This window comes from Oncorhynchus kisutch, linkage group LG5 (genome assembly GCF_002021735.2).
Source record: "Oncorhynchus kisutch isolate 150728-3 linkage group LG5, Okis_V2, whole genome shotgun sequence".
Lineage (NCBI taxonomy): Eukaryota > Metazoa > Chordata > Actinopteri > Salmoniformes > Salmonidae > Oncorhynchus > Oncorhynchus kisutch.
In genome coordinates this window covers 65,367,404-65,394,970 of record NC_034178.2, presented here as the reverse complement: position 1 = coordinate 65,394,970, position 27,567 = coordinate 65,367,404, and the positions used below count along the sequence as shown (strand labels likewise).

The following is a 27,567-nucleotide window of genomic DNA, read 5'->3' as shown; positions in this document are numbered from 1 at the left end:
TTTCCGTCACGGGACGAGGAATCTGCATGAAGGTTCCTATTTAAGCCTGAGGACAGCCACCAAGTTACAGTAACTGTCCAGTGTTGCCAGAGATCTATGAAATATGACCTATTTACAATATGAGAAAAATAGTTTTCCTTACAAAAAATGGTAGTTAAGTATGTTTTAAGAGCAGCTTTTCTGTGTTGGAATGTTGTGAGAGTACTCCAATAACAGAATTGTGTGGGCATATACCTGTCATTAAAAATATGAATGAGAGTACTTCTTCTCCATTTGGGTTTAATGGCGGTTGGCATCCAATACAACTGTGTTTTTCCGACTTCAAATGCGAAACTTTTTTTCCCCTCACAAATAAAAAAGAAACATCCCAAACTACACCACCCACCCCTAGCCAACTATCCATACTAGAGTTCAGGTAAATTAATCCCTTCTTGGCCCACAGGCCTGGGAGGGCGGCACTCCTTCTCCCAACATCTTCTGTAGATCCTCTGCAGTTATGTCTCGAGCATCCAGAAAACATCCTGCCGCTTTCACAATAATGGCAATTCTCTGACCTGCTTTCTACTTGCGCAGCACAATTCACGACCATTACCATGAAGGCCAAAAACCTGGATTTGTCAATGCACAGTAACATTAACTTTTTTCTGTAGATCCTCTGCAGTTATGTCTCGAGCATCCAGAAAACATCCTGCCGCTTTCACAATAATGGCAATTCTCTGACCTGCTTTCTACTTGCGCAGCACAATTCACGACCATTACCATGAAGGCCAAAAACCTGGATTTGTCAATGCACAGTAACATTAACTTTTTTCATTGGCCCTGTTATCACAGCGACAGCAGAAGCATTCCCTTTCTCTCCACCCTTCTCACTGCATATGTAACACCCGGTCCTACTCTGACTTTAGCTACCTATCTGTTTCACTTTAACCAGGATTTCTGTATTCTTGGCTTAATGACTGACTATCTTCACAGTTACTACACTGTCAGGGCTCCTCCTTCAGACATGTCTCCACTAAATGGAAACCTCCACCCCTACCACATCTCAGCTGAACCTTCCTACACACTGACCATGCCCATACTTCTGGCAGCGGAAACCCTGAAAAACATTAGGCACAAATGCTCTAACCAAATAACTCATATCCTAACATCACCCTATCAGGGAGAACCTCCAACTCAAAGCACAGCATCACGGCCAGACTTTCCTCCCTCCAGCCGCCTCGATTTCTGTTTAATCGTTGGGCTTCACACACGCCAAGAACCTTCTTTAGTTGCTAATCCTCTACACTTAGAGGCATGGTTATCACCCCCTTGAGAGGAGCTCTGCTCCGTAGACTAAAACACATTACCTCTCATTCCCTGCAGTCGACCCAAGCACAATCCCTCAGATATAAACTCAGCAAAAAAAAGAAACGTCCTTTTTTCAGGACCTTGTCTTTCAAAGATAACTCGTAAAAATCCAAATAATAGATCTTCATTTGTAAAGGGTTTAAAAACTGTTTCCCATGTTTGCTCAATGAACCATAAACAATGAATGAACATGCACCTGTTTAAGAGTATTTAAGACATCCAGCCCTGAGTAGTGAAAAGAGGTGAGGTAGACAGGTGAGGTAGACAAGCTAACTCATTCAAGGGAGTAGACCGCTGATTGGCCAGCCTATCCTCCTAAGGATGACATCATCCTCTAAGAGGAAATAGCAAGTTTGAGTTTTTTTGTCATTTCTCTAATTTGTGTTTTGGCCACAAATACGAGTATAGGAAGAGTCAACAACATTATTTGGGTATGAGTTAACAGAATATGAACTTTTAAGTGAGATTTTCACCAGACAGTTACTAAATTAATTTCAGTGTCAGATATTTGATAGCGTCTGAATTGAGGTTTTGCGGGACTTAAATCTAAAAAAAAGAAATATCACGCAAGATTGAAGTTCCAGTTGCCCATTGTTTATTTAGATTTTTTTTTCTTTACATGATAAAGATCCTTCATCTTCACATAAGAAAAAATAACTAGTATCCAACCATTAACTCACATTTATTAAAATGTTAGAGAGCTTTAACAATGAAAAATACTATCAACATGATTAGTTAACACCAACACATTTCTGTACATTTGATTCCTTTATGATCTGGGAACATGGCAATACTTTAAAAAAGAACAATAATTTAAAGTGGTTAATAAGCCGAGTAAGGCGCTATCACTTGTTATTTGTTAATAACAGCAATCTCTTCATGGCAGTGCACTATGAGGTGGTGAGCCAGAATGAGTGTGTGGTCAAGAAGTCTTGAGGATGCAGTGAAGCAATGGGATGTTGAATCGCCCTGACTTTACACCCAGTTATAAAGTGGCATCAGAGACGAGACAGCCACGGCACACAATACATGACGTTTTGAAAATATTTGTTTTTAAATGAAAAATGTGTTTCTTAATGGAAGTTCAAGGAGTCTTTCTAAAACAACCCAGACACTCACAGCTAAGACAGCCACTAGGCTGGGGTTAACACTATTTTTGTCATTCGGAAAGTATTCAGGACCCTTGACTTTTTCCAAATTTTGTTAAGTTACAGCCTTCATTTAAAATGGATTAAATTGCTTTCTCCCCCTTCATCAATCTACACACAATACCCCATAACGACAAAGCAAAAATTGGTTTAGACATTTTTTTAAATTTACAACACCCCGCCCCCCGGAAATATAACATTTACATAAGTATTCAGACCTTTTACTCAGTACTTTGTTGAAGCGCCTTTGGCAGTGATTACAGCCTCAAATCTTATTGGGTATGACGCTATACGCTTGGCACACCTGTATTTGGGGAGTTCCCCCCATTCTTCTCTGCAGATCCTCTCAAGCGGTCAGGTAGGATGGGGAGCGTCGCTGCACAGCTATTTTAAAGTCTCTCCAGAGATGTTCGATCAGGTTCAAACCCAGGCTCTGGTTAGTTCATTCAGAGACTTGTGCCCAAGTCACTCCTGCGTTGTCTTGGACCCCATTCTGAGGTCCTGAGCACTCTGGAGTAGGTTTTCATCAAGGATCTCTCTGTACTTTGCTGCATTCTTCTTTCCCTAATCCTGAAGAGTGGCTTGCATCTGGCCACTCTACGATAAAGGCCTGATTGGTGGAGTGCTGCAGAGATAGAAGAACCTTCCAGAAGGACAGCCATCTCCACAGAAGAACTCTGGAGCTCTGTCAGTGACCATCAGGTTCTTGGTCACCTCCCTTCTCCCACGATTGCTCAGTTTGGATGGGCGGCCAGCTCCAGGAAGAGTCTTGGTGGTTCCAAACTTCTGCCATTGAAGAATGATGGAGGCCACTATGTTCTTGGGGAACTTCAATGCTGCAGAATGTTTTTGGTACCCTTCCCCAAATATGTGTCAAGGCACAATCCTGTCTCAGGGCTCTACAGACAATTCCTTTGACCTCATGGCTTGGTTTTTGCTCTGATATCCACTGTCAACTCTGGGATCTTATATAGACAGTTGCGTCTCTTACCAAACCATGTCAAATCAATTGAATTTTACCACAGGTGGACTCCAATCAAGTTGTTGAAACATCTCAAAGATGATCAATGGAAACCGGATATAGCCAAGCTCAATTCCCGAGTCATAGCAAAGTGTCTGAATACTTATGTAAATAAGGTATCCGTTTATAATTTTTGTATACATTTGCTAAAATAAAAAATAAATAAAAAAGTTTTTGCTTTGTCATTATGGGGTATTGTGTGTAGATGAGAAAAATATTATTTAAACCATTTTAGAATAAGGCTGTAATGTTAGAAAATGTGGAAAAAGGGAACGGGTCTGAATACTTTCCATATGCACTGTATGTAAATTGGTGTCAAATGAATTCAAATACCAGTCACTCACGACAAGGATATTACGTGTGTCACTTGGATGCTTGATTTGACTGCAAATACACATATGTGACCTAAACATTTCTTGAAAGAAAGCTATATTTAATCTAACTTGATTATACTGCCACTGTTCTTGCGAAGAAATGCTACCGAGAGGCATGTTGAAGAAATGCCTGAGAAGCAGAGTTCACAAAAGGTCAGAAGTGGTAGATCTCATTCAATGCCAATCAACATGGTGATGTTCATCAGGTCACACGAAGGAAAAAGTTATGGAACATTTTGCGATGTGTAAAAAATCTAGAATGACAAAACTGAACCCTATAAAACTAGGGCCGCTATATATATTTCTTAGGGCTATGGGCCTGGGACATACATATAAGCACTCAGCGTCCAGTTTATTAGGTACACCCATCTAGTACCGGGTTGGACCCCTCTTTGCCACCAGAACACCCTGACTTCTCCGGGGAATTGATCCTACAAGGTGTTGGAAATGTTCAAACGTTGCTCAATTGGTATCAAGGTACCTAAGGTGTGCCTGAAAAACATTCCCCACAACATTACACCACCAGCCTGTACCGTTGACACCAGGCAGGATGGGGCCATAAACTCATGCTGCTTATGCCAAATCCTGGCTGCTATCAGCATGACGGAAAAGGAACCGGGATTCATCGGACCAGCCAATGTTTTTCCACTCCTCAATTGTCCAGTGTTGGTAATCGCTTCTCGTGTTTAGCTGATAGGAGTGGAACCCGGTGCCGTTGTCGGCTGCAATAGCCCATCCGCGACAAGGACCGACAAGTTGCGAGTTCCGAGATGCCGTTCTGTGCCATTATTTGCCTGTTTGTGGCCGGCCTGTTAGCTTGCACAATTCTTGCCATTCTCCTTCGGGCCTCTTATTAACGAGCCGTTTAGCCCACAGGACTGCCACTGACTTAATGTTCTTTATCGCACCATTCTATGTAAACCCTAGACACTGTCGTGCGTGAAAAGCCCAATCGGCACGAATGGCACCGAGGATCATACCACCCTCAAAGTCGCTGAGGTAACTCCTTTTGCCAATTCTGACGTCAAATCATTGAGCAGCTGCTCTTTAACATGGTCTCTAAGCCACACCCCTTCCACCTGTGTTAGAAGCTCAGAACAGGAAAGTCTAGGCTATATAGAAATAATGATGCTCAAATTGAAAATCAATTAACAAAATAATAAGGATTTATATCATCCTAATCGATGTGTAGATTACATCACAGATGCCAGTGTTTGGGAATTGTAACACAGCTGCATGGGATTTCTGTTAATGTGACATCCAATGGCAATGTCTGCTTCAGGTAAAACCCCATCAGCCGCTTGTGGATTTGACAGCTCCAACACAGTTCCACCTCAGACACCACCAAAACAACAGCTATGCGGGTGTCAGCTAGCACAGATATGATTTAAACTAGTCCTTAATCATTAGATCTTGGAGTTGATGATAATTCTCTATACAACAAAAAAAAGGTTTACCTTTCAGTGGGAGTGATTTTCACAAGCAGTTGTCTTATTTCTAATTCCTAAATTTACTCTTTCCTTATCGGTTGTCCTTACATTAACTTTTGACACACTGCTGACACTCCCACGTCATTAGTAACTCATTCGGTTTGCCTTAAAAATTAAAACAATGCTATTATTGTAGACAAGTACGGTCCTAATGCCGACTGTTTGGGAAAGAAAGGGTCAAATCACACAACAAACCAGGGTCATGGTCAGAAGGCACAAAAACATTCAAAGTTTTTAAAAAAAGATCAATGTTCTCCCATTCGGTGAAATATGAATACGACCCTGTTTTGCTACAACAATTTCAGGCTATACATTTTTTAAATAAAAACCTTTTCAATATTCAGGGTTGAAATCAATATGTAGATTTGATTACAACTGACTTTATAAACAAAAACTTTGGATTGAGGTAATTAATGAACGTCTGGTTTATCTATATAAAGGGCATAAACATCTGACTGTAAAACTATTGCACGCCAAAAATAAAGCTTTTCATAATGACATTCACAAAAACCCTTACCACCACAACCGTGGTGTACCAGCAAAGTAAATGTCTTAAGATTCAATATTTCATCTGGAAAGCAACGTGTTAAATCAACTAAAACACGCTAAAATGTCACAAATTGACAAGGGGACTTTTTTGAAAGAGTCAGCAGCACACAATTCTAGCATTCATTCATACACTCAACAGTCTCAGGGAGACGAAGGGGAAGAAATGAAACAGCTGACATTGTCGTGAATATCTTCCGTGATTATTAACTACTGTGGTGAAGAGGTGACAGGCAGATGTGACATGGGGAGGGAACATCCCCTCCCCTTCCTCTCTCTCTTCCCGGACACGTGGTCTGATTAGGCAGAATAAGGCAAGCTTCAACAGGGTTACACAGGTCAGGGGGTGAAAGCGGAATCATTCAGTATGAAGGGTCGTCACCATGGAGACAGTGATTCCACCTCAGGTTTGGGGGTCTGTATAACGTGGCAGAAAGGGACGCGTCTGTTAGTGCCTGTCCATCTCAAGAGAGCCAGGACCTGGGGGAAAAAGTGCAGCTGCCTGAAACCTAGACAGATCAAAGTGCGTGGAGAATGGCTCCTCATGGTGGCCATTTAGGCTGCCGTGTGTTACTACTCCTGTCCGAAGCCCTCAGTTTCCTCGATGGCAAACATCAGCTTCTCCTTCAGTTGCTCGTAGCTCTTGTAGGGGGGCAGGTCCAGTCGATTAAAGCTGGGATTACAAAATAAAACAATTACATTGTAGATAGACACATACATGGAATTAGGTCCTGTGTGGCTCAGTTGGTAAGAGCATGGCACGATTAACACCAACAAATTATGTTCTCACTGTACAGAGTTGCTTTGGATAAAAGTGTCTTAAGTGGCAGGGTAGCCTAGTGGTTAGAGTGTTGGACTAGTAACCGGAAGGTTGCAAGTTCAAACCCCTGAGCTGACAAGGTACAAATCTGTCGTTCTGCCCCTGAACAGGCAGTTAACCCACTGTTCCTAGGCCGTCATTGAAAATAAGAATTTGCTCTTAACTGACTTGCCTAGTTAAATAAAGGTAAAATAACATTTATATTTGATAACAAAATCAATAGTTCAAATACCAAGAGGAAAGGTTATTAATGACTTAATTGAAAATGACAAAGTATTGTGTGCCAGGGTCAGTTTAATGCAGACTGAGTTGACATTGAGAGGTGAACTGGCATAAACCCTCAGATATGACAGGAATTGTATGTTGATGTTCAGACAGTGAGCGTTTAGAAACGACTGCAGAGTAACTCCACTAATGAACTTACCAAGTGTGACTTCTTGGAAGCCAGTTCTCTTTGCCCACCTTCTCTATGCAGAACTTCTGTGGTCCATTACTCCCTGTAAACACAAAATGACGACATGAAAACTCTCCTCACAAATACCAAAATTCTCAATTTCTGTGACTAGAGCTGGTCCATCGATCTCTTTCAATGTCTATATCTTTCAAAATAAAAGTCCCAAAAAACATTTGTATCCTCGACTTCCATGGATTATTTGCTAGTTATCCTCCATACACTGCTCGCACTTAAACAACACAATGTAACTCCAAGTCAATCACACTTCTGTGAAATCAAACTGTCCACTTAGGAAGCAACACTGATTGACAATAAATTTCACATGCTGTTGTGCAAATGGAATAGAAAACAGGTGGAAATTATAGGCAATTAGCAAGTCACCCCCAATAAATGAGTGGTTCTGCAGGTGGTGACCACAGACCACTTCTCAGTTCCTATGCTTCCTGGCTGATGTTTTGGTCACTTTTGAATGCTGGCGGTGCTTTCACTCTAGTGGTAGCATGAGACGGAGTCTACAACCCACACAAGTGGCTCAGGTAGTGCAGCTCATCCAGGATGGCACATCAATGCGAGCTGTGGCAAGAAGGTTTGCTGTGTCGTATCCAGAGCATGGAGGCGCTACCAGGAGACAGGCCAGTACATCAGGAGACGTGGAGGAGGCCGTAGGAGGGCAACAACCCAGCAGCAGGACTGCTACCTCCTCCTTTGTGCAAGGAGGAGCACTGCCAGAGCCCTGCAAAATGACCTCCAGCAGGCCACAAATGTGCATGTGTCTGCTCAAACAGTCAGAAACAGAATCCATGAGGGTGGTATGAGGGCCCGACGTCCACAGGTGGGGGTTGTGCTTACAGCCCAACACCGTGCAGGACATTTGGCATTTGCCAGAGAACACCAATATTGGCAAATTCGCCACTGGCGCCCTGTGCTTTTCACAGATGAAAGCAGGTTCACACTGAGCACATGTGACAGACGTCACAGAGTCTGGAGACGCCGTGGAGAACGTTCTGCTGCCTGCAACATCCTCCAGCATGACCGGTTTGGCGGTGGGTCAGTCATGGTGTGGGGTGGCATTTCTTTGGGGGGCCGCACAGCCCTCCATGTGCTCGCCAGAGGTAGCCTGACTGCCATTAGGTACCGAGATGAGACCCCTTGTGAGACCATATGCTGGTGCGGTTGGCCCTGGGTTCCTCCTAATGCAAGACAATGCTAGACCTCATGTGGCTGGAGTGTGTCAGCAGTTCCTGCAAGAGGAAGGCATTGATGCTATGGACTGGGTCGCCCGTTCCCCAGACCTGAATCCAATTGAGCACATCTGGGACATCATGTCTCGCTCCATCCACCAACACAAACAGGATGCTTTAGTCCAGGTCTGGGAGGAGATCCCTCAGGAGACCATCCACCACCTCATCAAGAGCATGCCCAGGCGTTGTAGGGAGGTCATACAGGCACATGGAGGCCACACACACTACTGAGCCTCATTTTGACTTGTTTTAAGGACATTACATCAAAGTTGGATCAGCCTGTAGTGTGGTTTTCCACTCCAAATCCAGACCTCCATGGGTTGATAAATTTGATTTCCATTGATCATTTTTGTGTGATTTTGTTGTCAGCACATTCAACTATGCAAAGAAAAAAGTATTTAATAAAAATATTTCATTCATTCAGATCTAGGATGTGTTATTTTAGTGTTCCCTTTATTTTTTTGAGAAGTGTATAAAAAAAACATATGGTATATATGCGTGCTTCTACACCTGCATTGCTTGCTGTTTGGGGTTTTAGGCTGGGTTTCTGTACAGCACTTTGAGATATCAGCTGATGTACGAAGGGCTATATAAAATAAATAAATTTGAATTTGAAATAAATTTGATATGGATAGCAGAAACGGTTCTCTTACGTACCCATGAGGTCAGCGAAGCCACCCATGGGGAGCCGACAGGTGCCAGTGACAAACTGTAGCAGCCTCATGCGTTTCTCGTTGTCCATCTCCTTCACAAACTGTAAGAAGCATGTTCACATCAGAACATTTAATTGTCAAAATACGCCAAACAGTAAACACCCCTTCACGATATATCATAATTGATGAATGAAACAGTAGAGGCCTGCTGACCTGCCAGAACCAGAGGATCTGCTTGCTGCTGCGAGCATAGTGTCTGTAGATGGTGTGCCTCTGCCAGTCCACCAGGTCTATCTCCTGCATGCCACACAGCATCACCTAGTGGGGGGACCAGATATTATGTTACACCACTCTCAATGGGGAAGAATGACCAGTGAAGTCTGGGATAGAGGTTGGTCCATGCCATTTTCTGTGTAGCCACCATACGTTGCGATAAAACAGATTGAGTAAGCATGAAGTTGTGTGAGTGGTTTTCACATCTAATTTCTTCATTACAGTAACTCATTTGATCTGTGCATGAATAAACCCATGGTGTACCTCCAGTTCCTTAGCGTCAAAGTACTGCAGGTACTGCTGGGGGAGGACCTCGTTGAAGCCCTCGAAGAAGGCCTGGGTCTGCTCCTCCACACCTCTGGACAACCTCCACTCTGCCACCAGCCTGGAGGAAGCACACACACCCACACACAACACAGAATGTATCAGATAATATGCTTTCTTCTGTTGGGCAAGAAATATGTACCCACTAATTTCTAGTTGGTTTTCAAGCCTACCTGATGTATTCCTCTTTGTTCTCCTCAGTGACCAGTACGTTGCCTCCGTCCGGCTTCAGCTCGTGAGTAGTAACCTCCCCCAGGATCTCCTTGTCCACAGAGAAGAACATCTCCAGACCACACTCCTCCAGGTTGTTATCCCTGGGAGCAACCACAAGAGGGTAGATGTCATCCTCACCAGCCCCTCACCTCATCAGTTACTATCATCATCATCATCATCATTTTCTTCTCCTCTTCATCATCATTTCCTCATAGTTATAATCATCACCATCATCACTAGGATCCTCAATATTATTTGTTCATCATATTCAACATCATTATAACCCTTACCATCATCATCATCATCATCATCATATCCTAACCGACACCACCACTAAACCACCATTATAAGGGAATGCTCTCCAAATTCCCATTCCTACTTCCCATTCCCAGACTCACTTGATCCAGATGAGGGAGTTGTAGAATTCCGTGTCAATGGATTCCAGGTCCTTTAGGGCCAGGGGCTTGTTCAGGATGCGCTTGTAGAAGGGCAGGGAGAATCCCGTATCGATGAACTTCCCGTGGAACAAGGACTGTAGAGAAACATCAAGAACCAGGGATGTGATCAGCAACTAGAGTGGCATCATGAACCAGGGATGTGATCAGCAACTACAGAGTGGCATCATGAACCAGGGATGTGATCAGCAACTACAGAGTGGCATCATGAACCAGGGATGTGATCAGCAACTACAGAGTGGCATCATGAACCAGGGATGTCATCAGCAACTACAGAGTGACATCATGAACCAGGGATGTGATCAGCAACTACAGAGTGACATCATGAACCAGGGATGTAATCAGCAACTACAGTCGGCGCTGAACAAACTGAAACAGGGAGGCTCATTTTCTGTTACAACATGTTATGTTACTAGCCCTTATGAACTTGGCCCAGGCTAGTGAAGGGCCGCATTCGAATTCCCACTGAAGTCAATTTCACTTAGTCTCCCATTGACATCAATGCATGACTTAGTGAAAATTAGACTAAAGGTGGAGGTTGGTATTCACCCCATAGATAGCATTGAGGTAGGTACCATGGCGATGAAGCGTCCGATGAACTTGAAGTATTTGAGGTGGTCGGGGTTGATGTAAGAGGCAGGGTTGATCTGGAGACAGTAGTTATCCTTCCCAGCGTACTCAAACAGGCAGTACATGGGGTTCAGCACCTCATGAGACAGCAGGAAGAACCACTCCCTGACAACACACACACAATGTTTAAAAAAAATATGTTGAAAAGACTGACACACACACACACTCCTAATATGAGCTCATACTTAACCTATCAAAATAGTTAAGTTACCTTGCTACTCCTCCGTAGTCCAAGCCTTCCTCTCCAGGGAATATTATCCACAGCCTCCGTCTGAGATCTTGTGGATGAAAGCTCATTATCTTTGATGGACAAAGAGAGAGAATTGGAAACATTACAACGTTTGACTATTTTTTAACACAGCCCCAGTATTCATCCACCTTTCTGTATCACTGGTGCAAAAATAGAGTACTCAAAGTTGCTCAAAAGAAATGACAAACTATTCCTGGAAGACTAACAACTTTTTAATTAGTGTTATTTTTGTATTTATTCACAGGGCTACAAAGAGCGCAAGTTTAGTGGTGTGCCAATTCTTTTTTAAATAATATATATATATATATTATTTTTAAATCTGATATATATATATATATATATTTTTAAATAGACTCACTTGCTGGAATGAATCCTCAAAGAGGGTTTTGCGGGTGACGGTGATCTTGATGTGCTGTGGCATTGACAGTTGCTGAAAGACAAAGACTCACATTAATGGTCCCAGGAACAACAGGATTAACTCGGGGTCTTCCCTTTTGGCCAAAATGGGGAATCGTAAATTCCAATTAAGTCAAATTTTCACTTAGTTTCCCATTGACATCAATGAATCACTAAGTGAAAATTGGACCTAAGTGGGAATCACGAAGTGTCCTTAAGTGTGCACATGTTCACTTGTCTTCGTCCTTAAAAGGAAATGACGACTGGAAGAAGCCAGACCTGGGTTCAAGTACTATTTGAAAAGTCAAACACGTTAGCTGTGCTTGATTGAGCTTGACTGTTTACATTGACATGTTAGTCATTTAACAGACGCTCTTACCCAGAGACACTGACAGTTAGTGCATTCATCTTAAGATAGCTAGGTGGGATAATCACATATGCCAAGAGTGTGAAAAGCTGCCAAGAGTGTGAAAAGCTGTCATCAGGGTAAAGGGTGGCTATTTGAAGAATCTCAAATGTAAAATATATTTTGAATTGTTTAACACTTTTTTGGTTACTACATGATTCCATATGTGTTATTTCATAATTTTGATGTGTTCAATATTATTCTACCATTTAGAAAAAGTAGAAATAACTGAAAACCCTTGAGTAGGTGTTCTAAAACTGTTGACCGGTAGTGGATAAAAATATTTTTTTGGGGGGGGCTTTCCTGTTTTGCATGTTATTTTGGCATTACATGTCACATATCAGTTGGAAAACAATGTAAAAAATCGATCATTGAGTTAATAAAGCCAAATACACACATGGTCTCTTTTTTGTTTTCTTGAGTGAGGCAGCTCCAAAATGCAGACGTTTCAGCCTAGCTCAGTGCTTTCTGTGGTGGTGGGGCGAGCCAGCAGAAAATAGGAGCATTGCGCCGTGATTGGCTCAGTGTTCTGTCACTCATGGGGACACTACGTCATCGGCAAGTTTAAGTCCTTCGTTTGGGTAGATATCCAAAATGTAAGCCCTTTGGTCCTGCCAGAGTGTTAAATTACAAGTGCAGTTCCAAGAAGGCTCAAGGTCATTAGCCACAGGTAAAATGATGTCAAATCACGTTATATGTACAGTAGCTTTGATTGGACTGATCATGTCAACATTTTAGCTAGCAGTCATCATCATGAATCAAGTCAACAATCTACTGGCAAATCCCTTTTAATCCTTGTCATATGAAGAGAAATAACTAAGATAAATGATAGATAAAACGTATCGGTGCTCATTTGGCCATAAAGATTACACAAGTTGGAAATTGCAAATTCAACAATGAGTCGTTTGGAAGGAATCAGTGGCTAACTGCAACCACTAGCCTGCTATTCAATGGAGTGCCTGTGTGTGCCCCCCCCCCCCCCCCCCCCCGTTCCCACCATAAATCTAGAGAATGCTTTTATGACAAAATTTGCCCACAATTGACCGCCGTTGGACCCAAGTGAGCAAAAGTCCAAAATGTCTTGTATGCTGCTGCATAATGAAGTACTATGCAAGGGACATACAGTGAGCACCATAATTCATTGGACAGTGACAATGGTTTCATTATTTTGGTTCTGTCCTCTAGCACTTTGAGTTTGAAAGGATACAATGACAATGAGGGTGAAGTGCAGCCTGTCAGCTTTAATTTGAGTGTATTTTCATACATATCTGATGAACCGTTTAGAAATTACAGCACCTTTTGTACATGGTCCCCCCATTTTAAAGTAATACAAGTATTTGTTGAATTGGCTTCACAGATGTGTGTCGTTAGGGAGGTGTATTCATTTGTGTCATTAGTGAATGCAGTAGAGCTGTTGATGAATAGTATTGATTCTAGACTTTGCTATTGCCTTTGGAGGTTGTTGTTGGGATGTGACAACATGAGGAAGACAGCAGTGTCGATGCAAATTAAGCTGGCCGTCATAAGGCTCAGAAATGAAAATCAATCAATCAGGAACATTGCAAAAACCCTAGGCATGCCCAGGTCAACAGTTTGGTTCATCATTAACAAGAAAAAAACAACCGGTGAACTCAATTATGTCAAAAGACCCGGTAGACTCAGAAAGCACCTAAAAGAGCCCCAAGAGTTCTGGTAAAAAAGTATTGTGGACAGATGAGACAAAGAATAACATGTACCAGAGTGATGGAAAGAGGAAAGTGTGGAGAGAAAAAAGACATGCCCATGATCCAAAGCATACCGCCTCATCCATGAAACATGGTGGAGGGTGTGTTATGGCTTGGGCCTGTATGACTGCCAGTGGAACAGGCTCACTTGTCTTCATCGATGATGTGACTGCAGACAGAAGTAGAACAATGAATTCTGAAGTCTACAGAAATATTTTATCTGCTCAGATAAAACCAAATGCCTACAAACTCATTGGACGGCACATCATCATGCAACAAGACATTGACCCTAAACATACTGCTGGAGCAACGAAGGGGTTTTTGACTGGCCGAGTCAATCGGATCTGAATCCAATTGAACATGCATTTTACATGCTGAAGAAGAGACTCAAGGCAATAAGTCCCTGAAACAAGCAGGAACTGAAGATGGCTGCAGTACAGGCCTGGCAGAGCATCACCAGGGAAGATATCCAGCGTCTGGTGATGTTGATGCATCGCAGACTTCAAGCAGTCATTACATGCAAAGGATATGCAACCAAATATTAACAATGATTACTTCATTCTACATTATGTTAAACTGTCCAATGTTTTTTGATGCCCAGGAGGGGGGGGAACTATGTACAAAATATTCTATCATTTCTAAACGGTTCATCCGATATGTATGAAAATACCCTCAAATTAAAGCTGACAGTCTGCACTCCACCCTCATTGTATACTTTCAAACTCATTGCTAGAGTACAGAACCAAAATAACAAAACAAATGGTCACTGTCCAATGCATTAAGGTGCTCACTGTATGTATACTGTAGCTAAGAAAGTAATAGTAAGTGTATATTGTGTAGTAAGCTGTTAGTAGCCCATGTGCATCACCCTAATAATTTGGTATATTTTCACCTCTTAAATTCACCTAACGCTACTGTTCTGACTAAGTGGTGCACATGTAGCCTATAACCTGTTTTTGAGAAATGTTATCATCTAATATTGTAAGAGGTTTCATTGTCGGCTTAAATGCCTCTTTTATTGATCCTACGGTTCAGACTTGATGTACAGGGAAAATACTGTAAGAGCAACCCATGTTCTGCATTCTGTCGCTGTACATTTTAAAAGTGCTGAACAAACAGTTATTGACTTTGTACGTCTTAACTCGCTCATTAATGTCTTAATCGAAATTACGGAATGCCTCTTACCCGCTCATCACTCCCTTATGCCATAGTTTGTACATTTCAATTATCAGTAGAAACCACATTTGTTTAAGCAAGTCAGCCATATCAGCTATGTTCTTTAAAAAGACAATAAACAAGGCTGAATGAACTGTTTCGCTGCCAGACAAAGCCTCACTGATAGTCAGGTGTAGCGGTGGTAAGGATTCACTCCATTGTGCTGGAAAGAAAGCTCAGCTGTTGGGACAGTTTTATGTTGGCCCGAACAGTTTGTGGGCACCACTTGTCACCATTATAGTGCAATTAAAGTATTGTTTAGTGTTGTGTAGAGGCTTTGCTGGCATGCATCTAAACATTTTTTTTTCGGTTTGCCCCACCAAAATGTACCTGCTAGAATAGCCACTGCATTCCTCAATCCTCCTTTTAAATGCGGAAAGAATGCACTTGGAAGTGTATACTTCAGGGGAATTAGGACAGATAAGACTGCATTTTCAAAAGGCAGAGGTGGTTCTCAGGACATAGTGTACAACACAAAGCTAGGGTACAGGGTGTGTAGGGTACGTACCTGACACCAGAACCTGAAGTACTGCACTTTGGCTTTGAAGTCCCTGACGTAGGTGATCTGAGGCCCATTTTCACTGAGAAGAAAGCATGAAATACATGAGTTTGTTGACAATGACATTTGTTTATGTGCTTATCTGATGGGTCTCACTGGAGTAAATAACATTCAACATATTTTGAGTGATACAATTAGGTGGGTGAGTGGATGGCACAATGGTGTGTGTGTCTGTGCACCTGGGATATATATATCTTTTTTTAATCCTTTGGACTGTAAGCGTACGTGCAAGAGTGAGTTAGCGCGTAAGTGAGATAGTGAGTGAGTAGTGGGCTGGAGGGCCAGCAACCAAAGGGTCACTGGGAGTCAGTGAGTGAGTGCACACGACTCACAGGGAGGATTTGCCTGTGCGAGGGTCGATGTAGGTGGTGGTTCTCCTGTTGTGGTCCACAAAGTAGGGGATGCCGTCCACAGTGAACCTCATCTCCCAGCCTTCAGGTAGAGGCTTGTCATTAAGCAGCCTACACCAACACACACACACACACACACACTTATTTACAGGGCACCGACAGTCATACAAGAGCCGTTATTTACAGTCAGTATTTGGGTTGTTTGTTTGGAAGTGAAACTGACCCTTGCGTCCGTGGGTCCTCCCACTGGGTCATCCGCGATGTGTGGTGAACAAAATATACCCTGCCGTTGGTGTCTGTTCGCTTCTCTGCAGTAGACATCAAAACAAACCGCAAGAACGAGACTTAGAATCCTGCATCATGCCACACAAAGATTCCATTACAGTTATACATTTACAAAGTGGATTAAGAGCCTCCCGAGTGGCACAGCGGTCAAAGGCACAGATGGCAGCTTCCCTACAGATCCGGGTTTGATCCCGGGCTGTGTCGCAGCCGGCCGCGTCCAGGAGACGGCGTATAAATGGCCCAGCGTCGTACGAGTTAAGGGTGGGTTTGGCCAGCTGGGTAGTCCTTGTCCCATCGTGCTCTAGTGACTCCTTGTGGCGGCCAGGCACATGCACGCTGACACGGTGGCCAGGTGTACGGTGTTTCCTCAGACAGATTGGTGCGGCTGGCTTCCGGGTTAAGTGGGCATTGTGTCAAAAAGCAGTGTGGATTGGTGGAATCGTATTTCGGAAGAGCCATGGCTCTCAACCTTCGCCTCTCCCGAGTCGGTACGGGAGTTGCAGCGTTGAGACAAGACTAACTACCAATTGGATATCATGAAATTGGGGAGAAGAAAAACTGATAAAAAGTACCGTAGCAAAGTTGCAAAACATTATTTTATTTTTTGCTTCGGAAATTAGAGTTTCTATTGGCCAAATTCTGATAGGTCTCTCGCCATTTCATTGCGGTTGGTTTCTAGTAGCCTCTGCAGAGTCCCTAACAACCAGATGTTCCGGTTTTCAGGGGAAATGGTAGACTTCCGCTTTTGGATGTTTACAAGGTGACACTTCATCCAAACTCCTCCTCCACATTTACTGGATTGGTTGAAGAGTGCAGAACCTCACAACAGTTTATTTTTCTTCTGGTCTTGACCAGTATGTAGGGGATCTAGTTTCAGGAGTTTATTTTACGCCTGTTACGTTAGGTTGGTTTTCTAGTGAATCCACCTCTGGAGACACCTCATAATTTTTGTACATGTGACACCAGTGTTACAGTAAAGCCAAAGAGTGTAGGAGCAGTTGCTAACTAACTGGAAGTCATTGTAGCTAGTAAGCTAACTAACCTGGCTAACTGTGGGGGAAAATAAATTACTTATACAGTAGCTGTGTCATGACGTGGCCCTTTCTGGGTATAGATCGTGGCATCCCCCTCTCTCCCCTACACCCAGGTTCTGTTATCTCATGTCGTAAATTCCTGGAGCAGACCCATGCAGTATAGAGAGAGAGTAGAACAAAGGAACTTCTTCTACATCACAGAACTTGAGAACTGAACAATATCCATGTTTTGGACAATGTGTTTCCGTTTTGTTTCATGTGTGACCCAGCCACATTACCATAACTGTTTATACAGGTGCCTCCGTTATGAGGATTGTGTCTAATTATTCCATAAAATGAATGAGTAAAGATGAAACTATTTGTGAAATGGTGTAATGTGATGTTAAACCGTTAATGTGAGAATTGTATTCCCTTAAAGTTTAACTAAGTCATTGGCCCGCTCCCATGAGCACAGACATGATCTGGCTCATTGGACAGCCCTTTTCTAATGTTACGAATAAAAACCCCTCCTGAAGAAATCCTCTTTAGACCACGTGTACCTCGATGGACACCGAGGGGGCACAGGTTGAGTTCAGACAACGAAAACATCAGTATAAGCTAAGGTTGTAATGGGTGTTGAATTCCTAACCAAACCACGTGGAGCATTGGCTACACGGCGGGAAATGGTTCACCTCTGAGACTATCGATCCTGACAGAATAAGAGCAAATCTTAGATACTAATTACTAGTCTGCAGCTAGAAATTATGTCAACCTGTGATGCGAAGACTGACATCCGCCAAAACATTTATCCTATAACAACATTTCTGAATGGTACTCTGAAGTATCCATTCTAACCAGGAAAGGCTTCAAGGAAGCAGAGAGAGAGACGCTCGGATGAACTTTCCAACAGAAAGATGGACGATTCCAACAGAGATCCCGACGACACACTGAGCGTAAATATATATTGATTACAATTATTCACGAATAAGTCAGCGTTCATGTGCAAAGGATTAGCATTTCAATTAATATAATTATCAACTGTGTAGTGACTCCTTTTGTCTTTCCCAACCTTTTCAGTCCACATCTACTTCCCTTTGTCCACCAAGCCGTCATATTGGCATAGCCCACCTCCCCTATCATTTCCTTGTAACCATATCTGCTGTTTGTTTATGCATTTCTGTGATAATTTAGTTAGAAAATAAATGATTAATACAAATGATGTATGGATGATTTCATAGCAAAGGCTGGGTTCGTGCAGATAACCAACAATTTACAACGTTTGGAATGAGACTAATGTGAGGTAAAGAATAATTAATTAATTAGAAGACTAATTGATCAGATGTTAAAATATCTGAAGAGTTATATTAGGAAAATTATAACTTTGTAATCTGAAGATTTTCCTTGGTGCCCCGACTTCCTAGTTAATTACATTTACATGATTAGTTTAATCACGTAATAATAATTACAGAGAATTGATTTGATAAAATAACAGTCTTCACTTTAATGATGCCAAAGACACGACATTAGTTATCTAATCACACATGACGCTGCCACAAACTGGCAAGACGTTTCTACAAATGTTTACATTGTGACGTCTCCACTTTCGGAGCGTATTGACAGTGGAAAACGCGTTGTGGTGGATCGTGCTACTTACCCCAGCCATGTGGCAGCGGCCCAAGCGGGTCAAACTCTTTGTTTGCTGCGGCTATTTGCTGATCCTGGAGCTACAATGGAGAAACAAGGAGGTTAAATGAACTGCGCTTACGTGTGTTGAATAATGCTTCTTTACAATGATATACAGTGGTCTTATAAGGTAGCTAATCACAGATTAATAAGTGATTAGATAGCTGAAAGCAAGGTCACCATGCTAGAACTTCCACCAACCCAACCAGTTCAGAACTGTGATTCCTTCAAGGGAGGATTCATTTCTGTTGGACTACTTATTTTAAGTATTCCAAGGAGGCATGGGCTAGAGGGAGTATCCACAATATATCTTATACCAGTCATTACTTTTCAAATCAGTGGCCCATTCCCAAAAATATAGACCCTACGCCTCCGTCCCTAGAGCATACTCCCTCCTATACACTTGTGGAGATCTGAGATGATGTAACAGCTGTAGGCAATTTGTTAATAGTTCCAATTTGCCAATCTGTTAGGCCAGGTGGATCTAAGGCAAGGTTGTTCTAAGGCCAGGTAATTCTAAGGCCAGGTAATTCTAAGGCCAGGTAATTCTAAGGCCAGGTAATTCTAAGGCCAGGTAGTTCTAAGGCCAGGTTGTTCTAAGGCCAGGTTGTTCTAAGGCCAGGTTGTTCTAAGGCCAGGTTGTTCTAAGGCCAGGTTGTTCTAAGGCCAGGTTGTTCTAAGGCCAGGTTGTTCTAAGGCCAAGTTTCACCATATTGCTTATACCTGTCAAATCATCTCACATCTCCACAAGTGCATAGAGACTAGGGGTCAATATGGGATTAGACTAGTGCAGTTTGGGAGGAAGGGGAGAGAATTGGGACGTAGCCCATGTCTTACCCCGAATATGAACCTCTGGTTGAACTGCTGCATGGCCCCCTGCAGCTGGCTGCGCTGGTGCTGCCACTCCTCAAAGTTACGCACCGACTCCTGCGTAGGGCGCTGCCACGTGGTGGTCCGGCTGATGTGGTCCACGAAGTACACCCTGCCCATTGGGTCCACTCGCCGCTCCCACCTACATGGGACAGAAGAGGGAAGGTTCTACTTCTCCATGATGATTGATGACGGCCCTGTGTGAATACTTTAAAAAGGAATCATTTCTCACAAAAAAAACTAAAAGATCTGAACTGGTGAGAATGGTGAAAGTAATAGGGTGGTAACCTTGCTTATACCTATCCAATCACATATATATCTACACTTCTCTTGAGGAAACAGCAGGAGGCATTTCTGCACTATTTCAATAGGGCCGATATTCCTCTAGGGGAGGCAGCGTGTAGTGTAAAGAAATCCAGGGCCTTCGGTCTTCAGAAGGATGTGCACAAAAATGGCACGGTTAAGTTTGATGTCACGTATCACTCGGTCCGAGAGAACAGGTACCGTGCAGGGTTTCTCGTGACAGCAAACTATAGTGACATCAACTTTGTGCAGGTGCTCTCATTGAAACCCATTTAACACAAAGAATTTGACATTGTACCATGTAAAACTATAATACAGAGTATGATACGCATTAGTTAACATATTCCAAAACACATTGGTTCATTTTTAAAGAGTAGAATTAGTGATAAACTACTGACATATGAAAACAAAACATATAGTATATGAATTACGAACTAAGGATTTGATGAATAAATTATTTTGTTACCCAGAGGGGAGAGAATCGGGTCGGTTCCATGACGTCCTCTTTTCAATGTGATCCACGTAATACATGCGCCCATTCTGGTCCACCCTCTGCTCCCAGCTTCAGACAAAACACAGAACAGTCAGCAACTACATTTGAAGGGCACCAGTCTTGCACAAATGTTATCTTAACACCTAAATAAATGTTAAGTTCCTCATTAAAATAATTGCAAGTACATTAATTGAATTGATTCAATTACACAGAATATTTCTACTAGTAACTAATGTGCACCAAGTTTTACTATTAATACGAACTATTAGTAACTACCCACCGTAGGTATTCTACAATAGACATACTGACCCTTATGTAACAGACTAACACTGCCTAGACTAACGCTGCCTAGAATAACAGAGTAATGCCGACTAGACTAATGCTGCCTAGACTAACAGAGTAATGCCGACTAACGCTGCCTAGACTAACAGAGTAATGCCGACTAGACTAACACTGCCTAGACTAACGCTGCCTAGACTAACGCTGCCTAGACTAACGCTGCCTAGACTAACGCTGCCTAGACTAACGCTGCCTAGACTAACGCTGCCTAGACTAACAGAGTAATGCCGACTAGACTAACAGAGTAATGCTGACTAAACTAACACTGCCTAGACTAACCGAGTAATGCCGACCGGACAAATGCCGACTAGACTAACACTGCCTAGACTAACAGAGTAATGCCGACCAGACAAATGCAGACTAGACGAACACTGCCTAGACTAACTCTGCCTAGACTAACAGAGTAATGCCGACTAGACTAACTCTGCCTAGACTAACAGAGTAATGCCGACCAGACTAATGCAGACTAGACGAACACTGCCTAGACTAACACTGCCTAGACTAACAGATAAATGCCGACTAGACTAACACTGCCTAGACTAACAGAGTAATGCCGACTAGACTAACACTGCCTAGACTAACTCTGCCTAGACTAACAGAGTAATGCCGACCAGACAAATGCAGACTAGACGAACACTGCCTAGACTAACAACAGACTAATGCCGACTAGACTAACAGTGCCTAGACTAACAGCCTAACATTGCCTAAGACTCGGGATGAGGAGGGCTTTTAGAGGGTGGAATAGTGGGGACCAATTGGAGGTTTACTTAGTAGCAATGCAAATATCATGGTACAGCTATATAGGCACTCAATCATCATGTTACTTTTTAAAATGGTACGTTTACAAACATATATTTTTGATAAATAGAATTGAAAGTTGTGTCTCAGTTTGGTAAGTGGTGAAATAAGTATAGCCAGTTACAATTGTAATGGCCTAGCAGATAATAAGAAAAGACGATCAGTATTTACCTGGCTAAAACAAAAGGAATAAAATATCTATTGTTTACAGGAAACCCATTCAACAATTTTAGATGAAGTTTTGTGGAAAAAGGACTGGGGGGTGGGATATATTTATCCCATGGGCAAAGAAATTCAAAAGGAGTGATGGTTTTAATTGACAGTAATCTTGATCCAAATGTGCAAATTGTCCAAACAGATCCTCAAGGTAGATGGATTATTTTAAACATGTTATTGGACAATAAACAGATATGGCTTATTAACCTATACGGTCTGAATAATGATGATCCAAGCTTCTTTGACAATATATCTAAGAATTTATCAACTCTACAAGCAACACTAGACTATTATTATGGTGGGAGATATTAATACGGTCTTAAATACCTCTATGGACCGGAAAGGAAATCACACTACAAACTATCACCCTCAGGCACTTAAGGAAATCATGAATGTCATGGATATATTGGAATTAGTGGATATATGGAGACTTAACTACCCTGACCTAGTGAGATATACATGGTGGAGGCTTAATCAAGCTAGTCGTCTTGACTGCTTTCTTATGCCATTCTCTCTATTCCATTCTCTCTGGCACCAAAAGTTTAAAACGTGTTGATAGGGGACAGAATGCGGTCGGATCATCACATAATTGGCATATATATTACTCTTACAAAATTTCCACGTAGGCAAGGATATTGGAAATTTAAATCAAAGTCTACTAGATGATACATTGTTTAGAACTAGAACTGAAGAATTTATAACTGACTTTTCAGACATAACAGGTACAGCAGATTACCTTATTGTATGGGACACTTAAGTGTGCCTTTAGAGGCCATGCAATTCAGTACTCATCTATAAAACAAAAGCAATTTAGATCAAAAGATTCCATATTAACAAAGGAAATTGAAGGACTAACAGTACAGTTAGATAGCAACAAAAACTGTACCATAGAGGCACAGAATAAGTTAGAGGAAAAACACAAAGAAATGGAGGAACTTATTCAAGAAAGATCCAGTGTAATATATTATAAAAATAAAGCGAACTGGATGGAATATGAGGAAAAATGCACCAAATTATTTTTCAATCTTCAATATAGAAATGCTACCAAAAAAATTATTAAAACTTGTTACAAATGATGGAGTCACGCATGATTCACCAAATGAATGATGGAGTCTGGCATGATTCACCAAATGAATGATGGAGTCACGCATGATTCACCAAATGAATGATGGAGTCTGGCATGATTCACCAAATGAATGATGGAGTCTGGCATGATTCACCAAATGAATGATGGAGTCTGGCATGATTCACCAAATGAATGATGGAGTCTGGCATGATTCACCAAATGAATGATGGAGTCTGGCATGATTCACCAAATGAATGATGGAGTCTGGCATGATTCACCAAATGAATGATGGAGTCTGGCATGATTCACCAAATGAATGATGGAGTCTGGCATGATTCACCAAATGAATGATGGAGTCTGGCATGATTCACCAAATGAATGATGGAGTCTGGCATGATTCACCAAATGAATGATGGAGTCTGGCATGATTCACCAAATGAATGATGGAGTCTGGCATGATTCACCAAATGAATGATGGAGTCTGGCATGATTCACCAAATGAATGATGGAGTCTGGCATGATTCACCAAATGAATGATGGAGTCTGGCATGATTCACCAAATGAATGATGGAGTCTGGCATGATTCACCAAATGAATGATGGAGTCTGGCATGATTCACCAAATGAATGATGGAGTCTGGCATGATTCACCAAATGAATGATGGAGTCTGGCATGATTCACCAAATGAATGATGGAGTCTGGCATGATTCACCAAATGAATGATGGAGTCTGCGTCCATGAATGATGGAGTCTGGCATGATTCACCAAATGAATGATGGAGTCTGGCATGATTCACCAAATGAATGATGGAGTCTGGCATGATTCACCAAATGAATGATGGAGTCTGGCATGATTCACCAAATGAATGATGGAGTCTGGCATGATTCACCAAATGAATGATGGAGTCTGGCATGATTCACCAAATGAATGATGGAGTCTGGCATGATTCACCAAATGAATGATGGAGTCTGGCATGATTCACCAAATGAATGATGGAGTCTGGCATGATTCACCAAATGAATGATGGAGTCTGGCATGATTCACCAAATGAATGATGGAGTCTGGCATGATTCACCAAATGAATGATGGAGTCTGGCATGATTCACCAAATGAATGATGGAGTCTGGCATGATTCACCAAATGAATGATGGAGTCTGGCATGATTCACCAAATGAATGATGGAGTCTGGCATGATTCACCAAATGAATGATGGAGTCTGGCATGATTCACCAAATGAATGATGGAGTCTGGCATGATTCACCAAATGAATGATGGAGTCTGGCATGATTCACCAAATGAATGATGGAGTCTGGCATGATTCACCAAATGAATGATGGAGTCTGGCATGATTCACCAAATGAATGATGGAGTCTGGCATGATTCACCAAATGAATGATGGAGTCTGGCATGATTCACCAAATGAATGATGGAGTCTGGCATGATTCACCAAATGAATGATGGAGTCTGGCATGATTCACCAAATGAATGATGGAGTCTGGCATGATTCACCAAATGAATGATGGAGTCTGGCATGATTCACCAAATGAATGATGGAGTCTGGCATGATTCACCAAATGAATGATGGAGTCTGCATGATTCACCAATGAATGATGGAGTCTGGCATGATTCACCAAATGGAATGATGGAGTCTGGCATGATTCACCAAATGAATGATGGAGTCTGGCATGATTCACCAAAGAATGATGGAGTCTGGCATGATTTCACCATGAATGATGGTCTGGCATGATTCACCAAATGAATGATGGAGTCTGGCATGATTCACCAAAATGAATGATGGAGTCTGGCATGATTCACCAAATGAATGATGGAGTCTGGCATGATTCACCAAATGAATGATGGAGTCCTGGCTAGTCTGGCATGATTCACCAAATGAATGATGGAGTCTGGCATGATTCACCAAATGAATGATGGAGTCTGGCATGATTCACCAATGAATGATGGAGTCTGGCATGATTCACCAAATGAATGATGGAGTCTGGCATGATTCACCAAATGAATGATGGAGTCTGGCATGATTCACCAAATGAATGATGGAGTCTGGCATGATTCACCAAATGAATGATGGAGTCTGGCATGATTCACCAAATGAATGATGGAGTCTGGCATGATTCACCAAATGAATGATGGAGTCTGGCATGATTCACCAAATGAATGGATGGAGTCTGGCATGATTCACCAAAATGAATGATGGAGTCTGTCGGCCTGATTCACCAATGAATGATGGAGTCTGGCATGATTCACCAAATGAATGATGGAGTCTGGCATGATTCACCAAATGAATGATGGAGTCTGGCATGATTCACCAAATGAATGATGGAGTCTGGCATGATTCACCAAATGAATGATGGAGTCTGGCATGATTCACCAAATGAATGATGGAGTCTGGCATGATTCACCAAATGAATGATGGAGTCTGGCATGATTCACCAAATGAATGATGGAGTCTGGCATGATTCACCAAATGAATGATGGAGTCTGGCATGATTCACCAAATGAATGATGGAGTCTGGCATGATTCACCAAATGAATGATGGAGTCTGGCATGATTCACCAAATGAATGATGGAGTCTGGCATGATTCACCAAATGAATGATGGAGTCTGGCATGATTCACCAAATGAATGATGGAGTCTGGCATGATTCACCAAATGAATGATGGAGTCTGGCATGATTCACCAAATGAATGATGGAGTCTGGCATGATTCACCAAATGAATGATGGAGTCTGGCATGATTCACCAAATGAATGATGGAGTCTGGCATGATTCACCAAATGAATGATGGAGTCTGGCATGATTCACCAAATGAATGATGGAGTCTGGCATGATTCACCAAATGAATGATGGAGTCTGGCATGATTCACCAAATGAATGATGGAGTCTGGCATGATTCACCAAATGAATGATGGAGTCTGGCATGATTCACCAAATGAATGATGGAGTCTGGCATGATTCACCAAATGAATGATGGAGTCTGGCATGATTCACCAAATGAATGATGGAGTCTGGCATGATTCACCAAATGAATGATGGAGTCTGGCATGATTCACCAAATGAATGATGGAGTCTGGCATGATTCACCAAATGAATGATGGAGTCTGGCATGATTCACCAAATGAATGATGGAGTCTGGCATGATTCACCAAATGAATGATGGAGTCTGGCATGATTCACCAAATGAATGATGGAGTCTGGCATGATTCACCAAATGAATGATGGAGTCTGGCATGATTCACCAAATGAATGATGGAGTCTGGCATGATTCACCAAATGAATGATGGAGTCTGGCATGATTCACCAAATGAATGATGGAGTCTGGCATGATTCACCAAATGAATGATGGAGTCTGGCATGATTCACCAAATGATATTTTGAAAGAGGAAGTAAAGTACTTTGGGAATATGTTTTCATTTCAGACTCCTCCATCTCCACTAACTGAAACTAATTGTATGTTTTTTTCTCCTAATAATAATGTCAAATTAATATCTGTACAGAAAGACTCAAGTGAAGGCCAAATTACAGAGGAGGAACTTCTTGGTGCAATTTAAGCCTTTAAGGATGGGAAAACTCCAGGGCTGGATGGCATACCAGTGGAAGTATACAAAACCTTTTTTTGATGTACTCAAAGGACCATTATTAGCATGTTTAACCACTCCTATATACATGGTAGATTATCAGACACGCAACAAGAAGGTCTGATATCATTATTACCGAAACAGGACCCAAATGGTATATATAAAGATCCAGTCCATTTAAAAAAATGGAGACCTCTTACACTTCAGTGTTGCAATGCAGAAATCCTAGCAAAGTGCATAGCGCTTAGAATTAAAAAGGTATTGTCATATTATTCATCCTAATCAGACAGGTTTTTTGCATGGACAATACATTGGAGATAATATAAGACTGGAAGTACTGGAAACAATAGAATACTATGAAATATCAGGGACACCAGGCCTGGTTTTCATAGCTGATTTTGAAAAGGCTTTTGATAAAGTACAACTGGAGTTTATATACAAATGCCTAGAATATTTTAATTTTGGGGAATCTCTTATAAAATAGGTTAAAATTATGTATAGTAAACCTAGGTGTAAAATAGTAAATAATGGCTACATCTCAGAAAGTTTAAAACTATCTAGAGGATTAAAACAAGGTTGTCCACTATCGGCATATCTATTCATTATTGGCATCGAAATGTTAGCTGTTAAAATTAGATTAAACAATAATATTAAGGGATTAGAAATCCATGTCTTAAAAACGAAGGTGTCATTGTACGCTGATGATTCATGTTTTCTTTTAAAACCACAATTAGAATCTCTCCACAGCCTCATAGAGGATCTAGATACTTTTGCTATCCTCTCTGGATTAAAACCACACAAAAAAAATTGCTAATTTCACATTACCATGTAGTTTACCAATTAAGTGGTCTGATGGAGATGTGGACATACTCAGTATACCAATCCCAAAAGAAAGAAATTCTCACTCCAGTAAATTTGTATAGAAATTTAGCAAAAATAGATAAGCTCTTGCTACCATGGAAAGGAAAATACCTGTCTATTTGTAGAAAAATCACCCTGATGAACTCTTTAGTCATATC

The 27,567-nt window shown here is 41.8% G+C and overlaps 1 protein-coding gene across 2 annotated transcripts in view; it reads right to left on the bottom strand.

Moving 5' to 3' along the window:
* Positions 1-1,919: 1,919 nt before the first annotated feature.
* The window catches only part of LOC109891655 (E3 ubiquitin-protein ligase Itchy-like), a 39,586-nt gene continuing 13,938 nt past the window's right edge, over positions 1,920-27,567 (bottom strand). For both annotated transcript variants that reach the window (XM_031825681.1, XM_031825682.1), the window contains exons 9-24: positions 20,510-20,605; positions 19,708-19,882; positions 18,842-18,911; positions 16,113-16,197; positions 15,872-16,000; positions 15,489-15,561; positions 11,598-11,669; positions 11,201-11,289; positions 10,935-11,094; positions 10,303-10,436; positions 9,865-10,005; positions 9,632-9,752; positions 9,308-9,412; positions 9,099-9,195; positions 7,171-7,243; positions 1,920-6,599 (exon numbers count right to left, since the gene is read on the bottom strand). In XM_031825681.1, coding sequence (XP_031681541.1) covers positions 6,500-6,599; positions 7,171-7,243; positions 9,099-9,195; positions 9,308-9,412; positions 9,632-9,752; positions 9,865-10,005; positions 10,303-10,436; positions 10,935-11,094; positions 11,201-11,289; positions 11,598-11,669; positions 15,489-15,561; positions 15,872-16,000; positions 16,113-16,197; positions 18,842-18,911; positions 19,708-19,882; positions 20,510-20,605 — 1,720 coding nt within the window. In that variant the 3' untranslated portion in view covers positions 1,920-6,499. The remainder of the gene's footprint in view (positions 6,600-7,170; positions 7,244-9,098; positions 9,196-9,307; positions 9,413-9,631; positions 9,753-9,864; positions 10,006-10,302; positions 10,437-10,934; positions 11,095-11,200; positions 11,290-11,597; positions 11,670-15,488; positions 15,562-15,871; positions 16,001-16,112; positions 16,198-18,841; positions 18,912-19,707; positions 19,883-20,509; positions 20,606-27,567) is intronic.